Genomic DNA, 14,098 nt, shown 5'->3' on the forward strand with positions numbered 1-14,098 from the left:
TGGATGATTAGTAAGGCCAAGGAAAGATTCATGAAATTGGCATAGTCTCTCTGCAGTAACTGTTGCTGACAGCAGCAGTGAGATGAGATTGAAAAATCACTAAAAATAGTAGAAGTAGAATTAAATAGTGAATAAATTATGAAATTTAACCTTGATGAATCTATTTTTATATGGACAAAACAAAACGACCATATGAGCAGTATACTGAGAGATATTAGAGTTCTTGTGAGACAGGGCCAGAACGGTTTCTGGGTCCCCTGTCGCGACTTTGAAAATTTACTATAAATTATCCAGAAATAATTAGAAGTCATGCCTTATATGTGCAGATTCCATTTTGAGTCTAGTTTCTTTAGAAACAAACGGAACCAGTATTAAAGCCCTGTACAGAGAGATATTCAAGTTGTAACGCGCGAAGGTCAGTGTAGTCGACCCCTGTAACATGGGTGACTTTAACTAATAAACTGTACCAATTGGCCCGACCAAAAATTCTAGAAATAAATCCAGGGATGGATATTTGAGTCTAGTTTCAGGGAAAATTTATGGAACTGATTTTCGAGTTCTGGAACTCGAGATATGATTTTTAAGGTGACAGTGACGCAGTTAGCTAGCCTGCCTGGAACTGAAATCAATTATTGTCAAGAGAGAAAAAAGGGAAGTAAGCCCGGTAACACCACGTGTTCAAATCCGGTGATGGTCACAGGTTTGGGGTGTTACATCTATCTTCTTCTATCTTTCTTCCTGCTTTTCTTTAGTTTTCCATTCGATTATTGTTTTTTTTAAAACCTAATCTTTGGTTGATTTATTTATAGGTCTTAATCAACAAAGAAAAGATGTTCTCCCATCATTATACATCAAGAAACATTCAAAATTAGGAGTTCTGTTCTTTTTTTGTTGATTTGAATTCTTTTGTTGCAAAACAATTTTTGTTTTGCTTAATTCTTCATTCTAACAAACTGCTTTGTTGATTGTGTTTCAGATCTAGTTGGAGGCCTTCTTTTGGTTCAAGAATGGTTTCATCTCCACTAAGAAACCCTATTATATTCATTCTTGGACTTCTTGGCTGCCTTTTTTTCTTTTCTTCTTTGATTTTTTTTTCATTCAATTTGATCAAAACTAATCTGTTTTGTTTCTTTCTTTTTTTTCATATATGAATTCACAACCTCTTTTTCACCAAGATTAGTCCAAAACACTCTTATTTGCTTAGATCTTCATCATACTATGTTGGCTGAATCTTCTTTGATTATTATCTTATGTTTTTTCCTTCGGTTCTTTGCTTTATTATTCATATTTGCTCATAATTCTTTGTTTTGTTATCTTGACAATCCTAATTCGGCTAGAACTCATCAAGAACAAGTCTTTACATAGCTGAATTGGACTCTTTCTCAAGAACCCTAATTTGATTTGAATTTCTTGCTCATTTTCTTTCTTAATTATTTGTTTTAGTTGTTGTCCTTTTAATTATTTGATCTAACTTGGATTGTTTGCGTTTTCAGGTTGTGTCAACCTCAAAGTTTTCTTCATTCCTTTCGAGTTCTAACCCAAATCTATGACTTAGATAAATTTACGATGATGTTCCGCACGCGTCCTTATCAGAATCCCAGAGATGAATACGCCCATTTAAGTTAAGAAAATTTTAACTATTAACAAAGAGATGTATGAGTTATACAACAAAATATAAATATTATGGATTATTTGGTAATGTAACATTATCTCTATTCTATTATTAATAAAATAAAATTTCTCTAGCTTTTGTACACAATTCTTGCATAAAATTATATTAGTGTCATATATTATTATTTTTAATAATGATATTTAAATTCATTATTTATATTATTTTTATAACATTTAAAATAAAAATTAATTTATACTTTTAAAATATAATAAATTATAAATTATAAATTAATTTAATATATTTTTATTGATATATACAACTAGTTGCCACATGGTACGACTAAAACACCTAGATTTAACGAAACAAAGAATATGAGTGTAGCTAATTCAGAAAAAAAGAAAAAAAAAAAGAAAAAAGAAAATGAGTGTAGTTGAGGTTAGGCCTGTGGATTATTAGATTTGCTTTAAACCCACGATGAAGGCACCCCTATTTTGGATCCAGTCGAGTCCATGTCACATTCTTGAAAAGAGTCCGCCGAGTAACAGACGCTTTCTTCTTTTTCGTTAGTTTCAAAATCTGTGCCACTTGCCGCAGCTCAAAAACCCTAAACCCGGAATCAATCAATCTCATACAATGCTGGTGTTCTTCTCTTACACTTGCAATCTCCTCAAACCCAGAAGCCCGTCGCCTCTCCCTTTCACCTCCATAATGCTCATGTCCCAGTCCACCTCTATCCCTAAAAAACAGGACAGAGTACGCGACCACGGTTTCGACAACTACATGGAAGTGGAGAAAAAGACCCGGAAAGTCCTCAAATTCCAATCTCTCATTCTTTCCCAGCCAAGTCAAACCTTGCCCATCTCTCGTTTCGACTCTCTCGCTCGTCGCCTTGGTCTCGGCTTCAAAGAAAACGAAGCCGCTGCTTATCTCCTTAAATTCCCCCACGTTTTCGAAATCTACGAGCACCCTGTTCTCAGAATCCTCTTTTGCAGGCTAACCCAGAAGGCCCTTCTCCAAATTGAGCAAGAAAAACAAGCACTCCATGCCCAGTTACCTGATGTCGTCACCCGGTTAAGGAAGTTGGTTATGATGTCGAACACGGGCCGTTTGAGACTGGAACACGTTCGGATTGCCAGGAAAGAATTTGGGTTGCCTGATGATTTTGAGTACTCGGTAATTCTCAAATACCCTGAATTTTTTAGATTGTTTGATGCTCGAGATACTAGGAATAAGTACATTGAGATTGTTGAAAGAGATCCCGAGTTAGCTATTTGTGCCATAGAGAAAGTTAGAGAGAGAGAGTACAGAGAAAAAGGACTTGACGCTGAGGATGTTAGGTTCTCATTTCTTGTTAACTTTCCGCCTGGGTTTAAGATTGGTAAGTATTACAGGATTGCAGTTTGGAAGTGGCAACGGGTTCCGTATTGGTCTCCTTATGAGAACGTATCTGGTTATGACTTGAGGTCATTGGAAGCTCTGAAGAGGATGGAAAAGAGGGCAGTGGCAACTATTCATGAGTTGCTGTCATTGACTGTGGAGAAGAAGATTTCTTTGGAGAGGATTGCGCATTTTAGGATGGCGATGAATTTGCCTAAAAAGTTGAAGGATTTTCTGCTTCAGCATCAGGGAATATTTTATGTTTCAACTAGGGGGAATTATGGGAAGCTTCATACAGTGTTTCTTAGGGAAGCTTATAGGAAGGGGGAGTTAACTGAGCCAAATGATTTGTATTTGGCGAGAAGGAAGTTGGGCGAGTTAGTTTTGCTAAGTTCTAGGAAGGCAATGGTGGATAAGGAACTGGTTAGCTATAGGAGGGATACGGAAGTTGATGACATAGTGTGTGTTAGACCAGACTATATGGAAACTGACTTGAAAGATTTTGGGGTTGAATATGAAATAGAGCACGATGAAGAAGGAAATGATAGTTTAGATTCTGATTTTGTTTCTGATGACATAGATGAGACTCAATATTTGGATGAAAAGGAGGATACCGTTTAAGTGAATGACAAGGCCTAAATTCTGTTAGTTATTGTCATTGTTAATTTTGAAACAGTGAACTTATAATTAGCCAGACTTTACAATGGAAGACCACTCTTTACATTCATTAACATTAAGAAGACATTTTGGATTAAGGATAGTTTTTTGGATCTGTAGAGTGCAATGGATTTCTTTGTTGTTGGTGGAAGTAGCATTTCTATGTTAATGGACTATTGAAGAAGCCGAAGGCATCTATTGTGCAATTCTTCTTGCCTGTGTTAGTCACCAATGCAAGATGTTGGTGGAAATTTCAGCAGGTAAATTGAAATAAGAAGCTCCGTGAAGATTTTGCACCATTAAGTTGCTACTGCTATAGTGTAAGTGCCACAAGTCTCTTATTTTTGCCCTCCCTTCCCTCCATCTGCGTTTTAATGTTCTGTTCACCCTTTCAAATTCTGTACAGGTGTTCTTTCTTTCTGTTTGGCAGGAAGAGAAACCAAGAAAAATATTGGTCAGGGTTAAGCAGATGGATGGATGGGTGTTCTACTACACAGGAAAGCAGGCCTTTGGCTTGAAGTAGGTGTCCCTGTTCCATGATAAAGCGTATTGGCTTTTTATTTACATTTTCCTGTCTAGAGTTCTTTTGCAGAGACTAGATAATAGTGAGTCATTACAAATGTAGAATAGGGTCTGATTAAATACTAGTATTTCTGCTGCAAATGACACATTATATCCTGTTCCTTGAGCGCTTAAGGTTTTAAGGAGATAAATATGGTGGTTTTTAAAGAAAACCGTTAGCTTAAAGTTTTATTTTATCATTTCTGGCAACCTTGGAATGAACTGCAAGAGGAATTGGCTTATCTGGTCAAACAAACTGGAATGCTTTCTTCTAATTAGCATCGTATAAAGTTTGCATATTCTCTAGTTAGAAGAATTTGTTTTTATCATACTAGTTTGGCTTTCAAGTTCTAAGCAAAATACAGTCCTGATGGAGTTTGTAGATGAAAGTTATATTGATTGGATTATATTGAGTCTTGATGAGATGAATGTAGAGATGCAAAAATTCTGTGGTTTGGTGAGTGGTAACAGCTCAAAGTATGATGCTGGGTAAGGAGTCTTCCAGTACCTATATCCTACTTCTTATGACATGAGGTTGATCATATTGTAGTATTAGTCTAGAAGAAATTAGGTACACAAGAAGTCTGACAGGGCTGCACGAGATTTTGGGATTTGAATTGAAGCTCAAATTCTAACAATGTCCACAAGTCACTAGGAGACCATATGGTGTTTCTTATAGACCTGGGATTTAATTCCTTGTGATAAAGGAAAATAGTTTTGTTTTACAGCACAACTTTTTTCCAGCCAAGTAATATGCAGGAGGAGAAAATTCTTGTTTTCCAATTCAGAAGATTCTTTTTATCACAGCTTATATAAAGCTGTTTTTTTTATTCCTCAATTGCTTTAGCATAACAAGTTAGTCCATATGAGTGGACCAGAAGATGATGTCTGCCAAAAGTCATGGGTCAGAAATTGGTTGGTTTGGTTTGAAAATCAAGAGCGAAAAATATCTTAAAAGCCAAACAAACTATAGTTTGTGTCACGTATGTGTCAAGTATTAGGTTTGAAATCTGGATGAGTCTTCATAATCCCACGTGTGAGCACTGAAAACAACAGACACCAACATAGTCTTTGATGAGTATAAACTTGATTCTTGAGAATTATGAATTGGATATTTCTTTGTATACAGTTGACACCAGACACACTCGGTCAGAACCCCTGGCCCTGTAACAAGGGTTGCCCTATCACAGGTAGAAGGCGTCAGCCTGGCCACTTTATTAATTTTTCAACTAATGGTTCTTAGCAGGTTGTGATTGTGATAACAATTTGGATGGCGAAAGCTTTTGTTGCTTTGCATTTGTGTTACGCAAGGCATAATTTTATACTCTGAAATAACAACACTGATTACAGGTTTGATTATTAACCCCCTTATTATTATTATTTTTCATTATCTTGGATAGTGATTTTGTTGTGAAAAACTTTAATAATTTATTGAAAATTTCATGTAACTGGATAATTAACTAAATATTAGGAATTATGGCTGAAAAGGAGCATTGTCATTTTGATTTGAATTTAATATCGAACAAGGGTTGTAGGGACATTTTATTTGAATAAATGTGCAATGCATCTTGTTCATTATTAATTTATCTTTTAATAAATTAGGAACCGACCATCTTTCATGTTTTCAAACGTGTCTTGGTCTACTATTTTTGTCTTTGTTTTACCGATTATCATGGGACATATTTAAATTAGTTATAACAAATTATCTTATACAATCGACGTATACTAATCAATGAAATCTGAAATTGACATTACATTTTAATAAATTCATATAATTTAGTTGGGATTGAACGAATGAGCTCAAAAATAATGTTTGTGTTATATTTTAAGATGTATATATATTTCTTATAATTTGAGAGGAAAATGGGATTATTTGAAATTGAACTCAAGTTATGATGTACTTTTTGTGATAAGACTTTTGCTATTAGACCAAGTTGGTGACAATTATAATGTGTTTTTAATTGATGGGTTGGGGGTGTCATTTTGTGGTTTTCGCGTAGACGTCCCACGATCCCACCATCAGCACCCAAAGTCCTAAACCCCTATGTACATATTTTGAGGGCTAATCTAGTGTCTAATCTGCTCACGTGAAACCATTCAGCAGCAGCCGTCAGATTATCATCATGAAACCAAGGTAATTCGAAGCACAGTACGTATGATCCAGATTATGGTGACCTGTGAAGTAACAGATAGTTTTCTTTCGGCAGTCTCGAGGACGCACGCGCTTCCGCACCCTCTAAGTTTGAACACCAGGTGGCCCCTACCTGGACTCAACGGCCACTGTTAATGACTCAAGCGTCTAGCCTTTAAGGCTCCATTTGCTACTTTTTTTTTTTTTAGGTTGTTTCACTTTAATCTAAAGTTGGGTTAAATAAGGTAAAAATATGATAAAAATCATTGTTTTCATTTTCACTTTTATTTTAAAAATAGTTTTCTACATTACATAAAAGACAAAATTTTTAAAATTTATTATTTAATTTAATGTCTAATAATTATTTTTTGAGTGCAGAGAATAAAATGTAATCTAATTTTTATTATAAAGGCTTCCATCTTAAATAATTATAAATTTGATATCCATTAATTTTTTTCTTTTTATTTTATGTAACGTAATTTATTTGGCAATATTTTTATTTGGCTAAAATGATAATAGTTTATGTATATTTACAAATTTTAAGCAAATGGGCACACTAATTTTAACATGACTTGTTATTGCACCTATTTTGTGACTTGATAGAAGCAAGTAAAATAAATAGTATTTCTACTATAACAACTTTTATTTGCCAGACCCTACTATTAGTCAAAGAATTCAGTTTTTTTTTCGCTTTGAAAATTTCGATTTTATGAGAAAAGTTAATAATCCATCACATGTTTTAAATATATTTTATTAAGAGAAGTGTTAGTCTTTTAATAATTAAAAAATATAGGAAGGAAATTTGGTAAAATTAAACCAACTAAAAAAAAGAGAAAGTTAAGAATATAATTTCAGTTTTGGGAACAAGACACACCTACAGTGCCTGTTTCTTTCTCCTCCATTTGTCCTAAAAAAGCAGCAATATCTGAACTAACAACACACCTTCGAAAGAGAAGAAGCCACGCCATCCCCGCTCCCATTTTTCTGAACGACTCCTACTTTTTGCATTATTACTTGGAAAAAGAGAGCAAAACACGAAAATCCCACCACCCCACTGCTACCACTACATCTTTTAAATTTAAATTTTGTTCTCTTCTACTACAGTTGACCTAATATCAATTCCCATACAAAATAATAATAACAATAAGAAATAAAAGATATGGGGAATTCGTTTGGGTGCTCAGCTTCAGGGGAGAGATTAGTTTCGGCAGCGAGAGATGGGGATTTGGTGGAAGCCAAGATGCTCTTGGATTGCAATCCTTGTCTTGCTAAGTATTCCACTTTTGGGGGCCTTAATTCTCCTCTTCATTTCGCTGCTGCCAAAGGCCACAATGAGGTTTCTTTCTTCTTTTTCTTTTCTTCTGTTTTAATTTTTAACCTATTTTCCCCCTGGAAAGCTTTTTTTTTTAAATTAGATATTGACTTCATGTTTTATTTCTATGCTGGGCTTTTGTTAGATTGTTGCTTTATTGCTTGAGAATGGAGCTGATGTTAATTCCCGGAATTACTGTGGCCAGGTAACTGTTTTTTTTTAATATATACTCTTTATCTTTTTTAAAAAAAAAAATTGAGAATGGGTTTTTGGACGGTAGTTTTATTTGTGCAGATCTTTTAGCTGTGGATTTAGTTCTGATTTTGGACTTCCTATGTAGTTTTGAAAATTTTGGAATTTGATTGCATGAATTTGGGATTTTGGATTCAAAATTGGAGCTAGATACCATATTTTGAAAGAACATTCTTCTGGTCGGCTACCTTTCTAACTTTCTAAAGATTCTACTGTATTGGTTCTAATACTTCGTTTAACATGATTTTAGATTCCAAATCTGTGTCCGTGGAAACCCAAAGTTAGCTTCAATGAAACTAGACTGTAAATTCTGCTCTTCGATAAGCAACAAATGGGACCGATCTGCAGTATAACTAACTTTTAATTATTATTTTTATGTTTGAATTTGAAAGACGGCATTGATGCAAGCCAAAGTTAGCTTCAATGAAACTAGACTGTAAATTCTGCTCTTCGATAAGCAACAAATGGGACCGATCTGCAGTATAACTAACTTTTAATTATTATTTTTATGTTTGAATTTGAAAGACGGCATTGATGCAAGCGTGTAGATACGGGCACTGGGAGGTTGTGCAGACCCTTTTGCTCTTCAGATGCAATGTGAGTTCCATTTTTTTCTCTTTTATGAACTTCTTTAGTTACTCACAAAATATGACTACTTAACGGTTTTGTAGTTATAACTGGATAATTTCTTTGTTAACTTTTTCAAATGCTTGTTGATTAGTTGATTGTTGTTGTTTATTTACTTCCTTGTAGGTTACCAGGGCAGATTATCTAAGTGGAAGAACTGCTCTCCATTTTTCTGCTGTAAATGGACATGTACGGTGCATAACACTTCTTGTAGCTGATTTTGTTCCTAATGCTCCTTTTGAAGCTATGAACAACCAAATTGAAGGTGAAAAGGGGGACGGTTCTACTGTGAGAAACAAAAATGATCAAAGGTGTGTTTTATTAATTCCTTAACAACCATGTTTTCTGGCTGGCTCTGATTTGAATTAAATGGAGAAGTAGGTCTGGGATCTATTGCATGTAATATTGTAAAAAAGATTAATCAGGAAGGAAAAGTTCATTTCCAGCAAAAGCTTACTTTTGGGATGTGAAAAGAATTGATTTTCATAATAGGCATATTTCTCCTAGTGATTTCAATTGCTAAGGAATTACTCAAAGCGTTGATAGCAGTTCTTGAGCTATTGTCGTGCTAATTATGCTACTTACGATTTGCAGTGCACTATCAAAGTTTGTAAATAAGGCAGCTGATGGCGGGAATACTGCTCTTCATATGGCTGCATTAAATGGGCATTTTGATTGTGTGCAGCTTTTGTTAGACCTTCACGCCAATGTATCTGCCGTCACATTTCATTATGGAACATCAATGGATTTAATAGGTATGATTTCTTTTTTATTTTTTCCATGGACGATTGCCTTTCATTTTAACTTGTGGGTGATATGGTTACCGGGTTTTCTTTGAGCAGGAGCTGGAAGTTCTCCTTTGCATTATGCTGCCTGTGGGGGAAACTTGAAATGTTGCCAGGCAAGACTTAGAAGCAATGTTTTTGCACCCATAGATAATTTCTCTTGAATTGGAATTATTTTATTTTATTGTTTGCAGATCCTTCTAGCAAGAGGAGCCAGTCGGTTGACTTTGAACTGCAATGGGTAAATGACTTATTGATCTCCTTCTGTTTAGATTTTTTTTCTTTGGTCTTCAAGCATGGCTGTTATTTCTGTTTTTCACCCATAATGGCTAACTGAGTTATCTGTATTTCTCAGGTGGCTGCCACTTGATGTTGCCAGGATGTGGGGTCGTCATTGGCTTGAGCCCTTGCTGGCACCTAATTCTGATACCACAATACCTAGATTTCCTTCTTCCAACTACTTGTCTTTGCCTCTTTCGAGTTTACTTAACATAGCAAGGTAACCCTGTGACTACCATGGCCTACAATCTAGGTTCTCAGATTTTGCTAGTTTTCAATCACTGTCAAACAGTTATCACACAATGTTTCTTTGAAAAGAAAAAAAAATGGCAATCTTGATATTTTGAAGTTGGCCAAACTTGAAGAGAGAGCTTCATTGGTGGCAGATATGACGGTGATTTGATATATTATACATACTTCTAAACGATGTTGAAATTTATTGCGAGAAATAAAATAAAATTAATGTGATTCTTAATCTAATATTTGCTTGGTTTGGCTTCTGCAAGTTAATTTCCTTTATTTTCTCGTATGATGCAACTGCCATTTCTTAGGATTGAAACTTTTAGATGATACAGAACTGGTTTATTATATAAACTTCTATGTGATGGTATAGGAATAATCATCTAGCTTTGGCCAGTAGTTTCTTCCTTGTTGCGCATCAAAATTAGCTGTCTTGTGTGTCATGTCTAAATCATAACGTGTAGCTTCATTTTAAGATGCAAAGTGTGGTGTTAGATAATTTGTTGATCCTGAAGAGTGCGACTGTTTAAGCTCCATTTGTAAAGATTGGTCAGTTCTTCCTGTTTTCCTGTTTTAAATATGAAAACTTTTAAAACCTTATCTTGCTTGGAGAGTGGAACTAAGTGACCTCAGATTATATTATGGAGTTGCCTAAATTGGTAAAAGGGTCATGCTTTGTCTTAACTTCTCCTAGGAGAGCCTATATTACATTCAAACACTGTTGATTCGCAGGACTTCCCCATTTCTCAAGTTTTCTGTTTTTACTATTCTTGCTGTTGGATGTTATCGGCAGTAATGACTTACCAATGGAGTATGGACTATGAAAGACTAGAAAATAAGACCTGAAATTTGTTTGCTGTTATTTCAAGCACTTATTTCTAAAATGCTATCTGTGTCTTAATCCAGCAAATTACCCTTAATGCCTAAAACTTTAGTTGTTCAATGAGCTCCTCGGATGATAATACTTTGATCTTTAGGTTTGTCAATGAGCTAAAAAGATTTATTGTTAGAAGCCTTCTTTCTGATTATATTTTGCAGAGAATGTGGGTTGCAGTCCCCAACAACCCCCTTGGATGATGCTGACACTTGTGCCGTCTGCCTTGAAAGAGTATGTAGTGTTGCTGCTGAAGGTACGTCTTCAACTTGCTGTTTCCATAAATTTGGTTAGCATTCTCTCTTCTTTTCCTTGAAAAATATGCTGGCAGAAAGTAGCAAACTGCTTTGATCATTTTATGTTCATTAATTTTATTTGATCTTAGCATCATTTTTTGTGACTTCATGAGCATGATCTCTCTGGTCTTCCAGTTGGCACCAAGTAGGGGTGTTGGAATTAGAATTTACTTTTAATGGCATAGCATCAAAAAACTTAATGTTATAGCGAGTTAGGAGGAAAGCTGGTGAATACATCCATATAGTTAAACCTGGTGCTAGTGTTTTTACAAATACAAGGGCTCTCTCATCAATTCATTTATCTTTTCAGGATGTGGGCATGAGTTATGCGTAAGGTGTGCACTCTATCTTTGCTCAACAAGCCACATTCCCTCCAATATCGTGGCCCCACCGGGGTCTATTCCGTGCCCACTTTGTAGACATGGCATTCTCTCCTTCGTCAAATTGCCCATTTCGCCGGTAAAAGAAAATAGGCTACATGTATCCCTTGGCCTTTGTACATCGTGCATGCTTCATCCCTGTGATGCAGATTGCGCATCACCTGCTTCAGAGATCCGAAAGAATCGTGTTGCTTCAGTTTCTTCAGATATTTTCTGTCCAGTTACCTGTAGTCCATTTCCTTCTGTTGCCATCCCTTTGTGCACCTGCAACGATGGTCCTTGCCCCTCGTTTGAAAGTGGAGAGACAGAAATGCAAGATGGATCTCCAAGACGTTCACAATCTACATCGATCGAGCAGGATAAAATTGAAGGACCGAGACTGGAGAGAACAACCTGTTCAAACATGTTCTGGGGCAGGAGGAGCTGCAGTAGAGAGCATCAATGCAATTCAGAAATAAATGCTTGATTAATTTCATCCGTGGTTGATCGATCTATTCTACAGAGAAGCTTCATTCTTAGGTTCCATTCTGAGATGAACAATTCCCAGTCTGCGAACAGAGCTGGATTTACGACAGGGACAATGCTCCTTGCTGAAATCCTGTTTTTCTCCTTTTTTTTTTAGTAGTATTCTGTAATTATTACAAGTTTTCAAGAAAGTTTCAGTTTTGCTTCTACTGAAATTTAATTAGTATTCCACCTTTCCACTTTTAATGTTAGAGAAGTGGCTAGTAGTACTGAAGCCAAACCCTAAATACATGAAAAAACATAAATTTATTGTGAAAAGTTGTCTACGAAGATGGATATGATGCTTTCCTTAAATATTACTGTACACAAAACTTGAATTGTGAATTCTAAATTGATTTAGAAATTTGGAGTCAAATTTCAAGTTACAATTTCTTGATTTTTTTTCATTACAAAGAAAATGTTATCCAAAATTTTAGGTATTCTATGTTTACACTTAACTTTTAATGTTAGAGCAGGTGGTAGTTGTACTAAGCAAAATCCTAGAAATGCATGAAAAAATGATTTATTGTAAAAGGTTGTGCAAGAAGATGGATACGATGCTTTCCTTTGAATATTTTTGTACAAAAATATTGAATTTCTGATTTATAAATTGTTTTGGAAATTTAGAGTTTTCGAGAAAGTAGGTGTAGATTTTGATAACTAGCATTTTATTTTTTTCCTTAATTGTGAAACAAGTAGCATTGTCATTTCACTCAATATTTGTAACGTTCTTTACACGTCCTGATTTATGGTACGAGTGGAAAGTGCTATTGAAGCACTTATAGGCTTCAATTAAAAAGTTTTTTTTATAAAAACTTTAGTTTCAAAACATATTAGTGTTCTTTAAACTAAATTAATCAAGTTTAAAAGGATATTGTATGACTAGAAACCATTTCGAGTCATTGAATACTTATGGGGCACATCTAAATCATATAACAATTGTTAAAAGCCCATAAACTTAAAACGAAGTCATTCAGATAGAGAGAAATGGGAGTTTGATCAAAATTTAAAACTTTAGACAATTTAAATAAACTCATATAAATAAATAAGAACACATTTTGAAGGCTTTAAAATCAACTTAAAACCATTTAGAAATATTTTTCAGTTGATAGGAGGTGCCCGAGGTTAAGTATGAGCTCCAAGGAGCTCAAAACGATCAAAACAGTGCATAGGCATTGTCTAAGAGGCTAGGTATCGATACCTAGTCCTTAAATTATAACATTTTAGCCACTGACATGTTTCAGTCCATACTAATGGTAAGAGTACTGGACTTTGGGCCACTGAAGTTGAAAATCGCCCAAATATCACCATATCATTTTAGCATGAAACAAAACATTATAAAACAAAACTTTAACTCATTTAGGCTCAAATACATGACATAAACATATCCAAATTGAAATGATACATATCTTGTTTAAATAAAACCCACAAAAGTTTCAAGTTTGTCTTTTAACTTTACAATTACTCAACTAATCTAAGTTTTGATATGCATGCCAATAATCAAACATGAATGGTATCTAAAAACTTGAAATACATGTTGAATCTGGTGTCCTAAGTGTAGTATATTCGTTTGTTAACTTGTAATTTTTTCAAACAAATTGGTTAATAAAATAATTCATAGATTACATTAATATACTTTGTATAATATCCTCATGTGGTTTTTGCATGCAAAGTAAAATAAAAGCAAATATTGACTCATTGGTTGTCTAATGTTTAAACTAATACTAAGCGGTATTACATGGTCAGATCATAATACAAAAAGATAGCTATATTATTAGATGAACCTAAACATGTCCTTAATGTTTAATGTATTTCAGCTTATTTTACTTCAAATCTGTTAAAGCTTGTTCCTTTTATGTTTCTTGCTTTAGATTTCTTTGTTAAATGCTTTTGGTTTCATGCTATTTAATTTTTCTTACATAAACTTTCACATTTTTCTCAAGCTTTATTTTCATGGCTTCTTTATTTTCCATTGTTATGTTTATTTTCTTAATTTTGTACATGTATCGCTAAACCCCTTAAGGAGATTGGTTGATGAAGATGTGGATAAACTAAAATATTTGGAAAAAGGACTAAATTGTAACAAATTGGACTAATTTGAATAGAACTAAGAACTTAGGTAGTGACACCCCTAAGGGAATATCAATATAGCATGAGACCGAAAGGTAATTTTGTCACGCATCATTTGTTAGTCCTAGATTAATCGACGAG

General features: G+C 34.6%; 2 protein-coding genes across 3 annotated transcripts; both read left to right on the forward strand.

The window, feature by feature from the left end:
- The first annotated feature begins 1,986 nt into the window (after positions 1–1,986).
- Positions 1,987–4,380, forward strand: LOC108464987 (protein ROOT PRIMORDIUM DEFECTIVE 1). The gene is made up of 2 exons (XM_017765285.2): positions 1,987–3,966; positions 4,053–4,380. The coding sequence occupies exon 1, from the start codon at positions 2,246–2,248 to the stop codon at positions 3,608–3,610; it is 1,365 nt and encodes a 454-aa protein (XP_017620774.1). The 5' UTR covers positions 1,987–2,245; the 3' UTR covers positions 3,611–3,966; positions 4,053–4,380.
- Positions 4,381–4,519: 139 nt separating this feature from the next.
- LOC108464988 (E3 ubiquitin-protein ligase XBAT33-like) lies at positions 4,520–12,276 on the forward strand. 2 transcript variants are annotated; one of them, XM_017765286.2, is made up of 12 exons: positions 4,520–5,557; positions 6,208–6,341; positions 6,415–7,674; positions 7,796–7,855; positions 8,428–8,499; positions 8,656–8,840; positions 9,124–9,284; positions 9,372–9,430; positions 9,509–9,555; positions 9,670–9,813; positions 10,872–10,963; positions 11,314–12,276. In XM_017765286.2, exons 3-12 carry the CDS (start codon positions 7,498–7,500, stop codon positions 11,847–11,849), a joined length of 1,533 nt encoding a protein of 510 aa, XP_017620775.1. In that variant the 5' UTR covers positions 4,520–5,557; positions 6,208–6,341; positions 6,415–7,497; the 3' UTR covers positions 11,850–12,276. The 2 variants fall into 2 exon arrangements, with proteins under 2 accessions (XP_017620775.1, XP_052887423.1); XM_053031463.1 differs by lacking the exons at positions 4,520–5,557; positions 6,208–6,341 and having other exon boundaries at positions 7,104–7,674; positions 10,872–10,996.
- The last annotated feature ends 1,822 nt before the right edge of the window (positions 12,277–14,098 follow it).

Source organism: Gossypium arboreum, chromosome 8 (assembly GCF_025698485.1).
Source record: "Gossypium arboreum isolate Shixiya-1 chromosome 8, ASM2569848v2, whole genome shotgun sequence".
In the NCBI taxonomy this organism is placed as follows: domain Eukaryota; kingdom Viridiplantae; phylum Streptophyta; class Magnoliopsida; order Malvales; family Malvaceae; genus Gossypium; species Gossypium arboreum.

Bases quoted from the DNA above. Each gene is read 5' to 3' on its own strand.
- LOC108464988 (XM_053031463.1), top strand. From the start codon at position 7,498: ATGGGGAATTCGTTTGGGTGCTCAGCTTCAGGGGAGAGATTAGTTTCG. The intron at 8,841-9,123 runs GTGTGTTTTATT...TACGATTTGCAG, and splicing joins AGAAACAAAAATGATCAAAG to TGCACTATCAAAGTTTGTAA. The intron at 9,814-10,871 runs GTAACCCTGTGA...TATATTTTGCAG, and splicing joins AGTTTACTTAACATAGCAAG to AGAATGTGGGTTGCAGTCCC.
- LOC108464987 (XM_017765285.2), top strand. From the start codon at position 2,246: ATGCTGGTGTTCTTCTCTTACACTTGCAATCTCCTCAAACCCAGAAGC.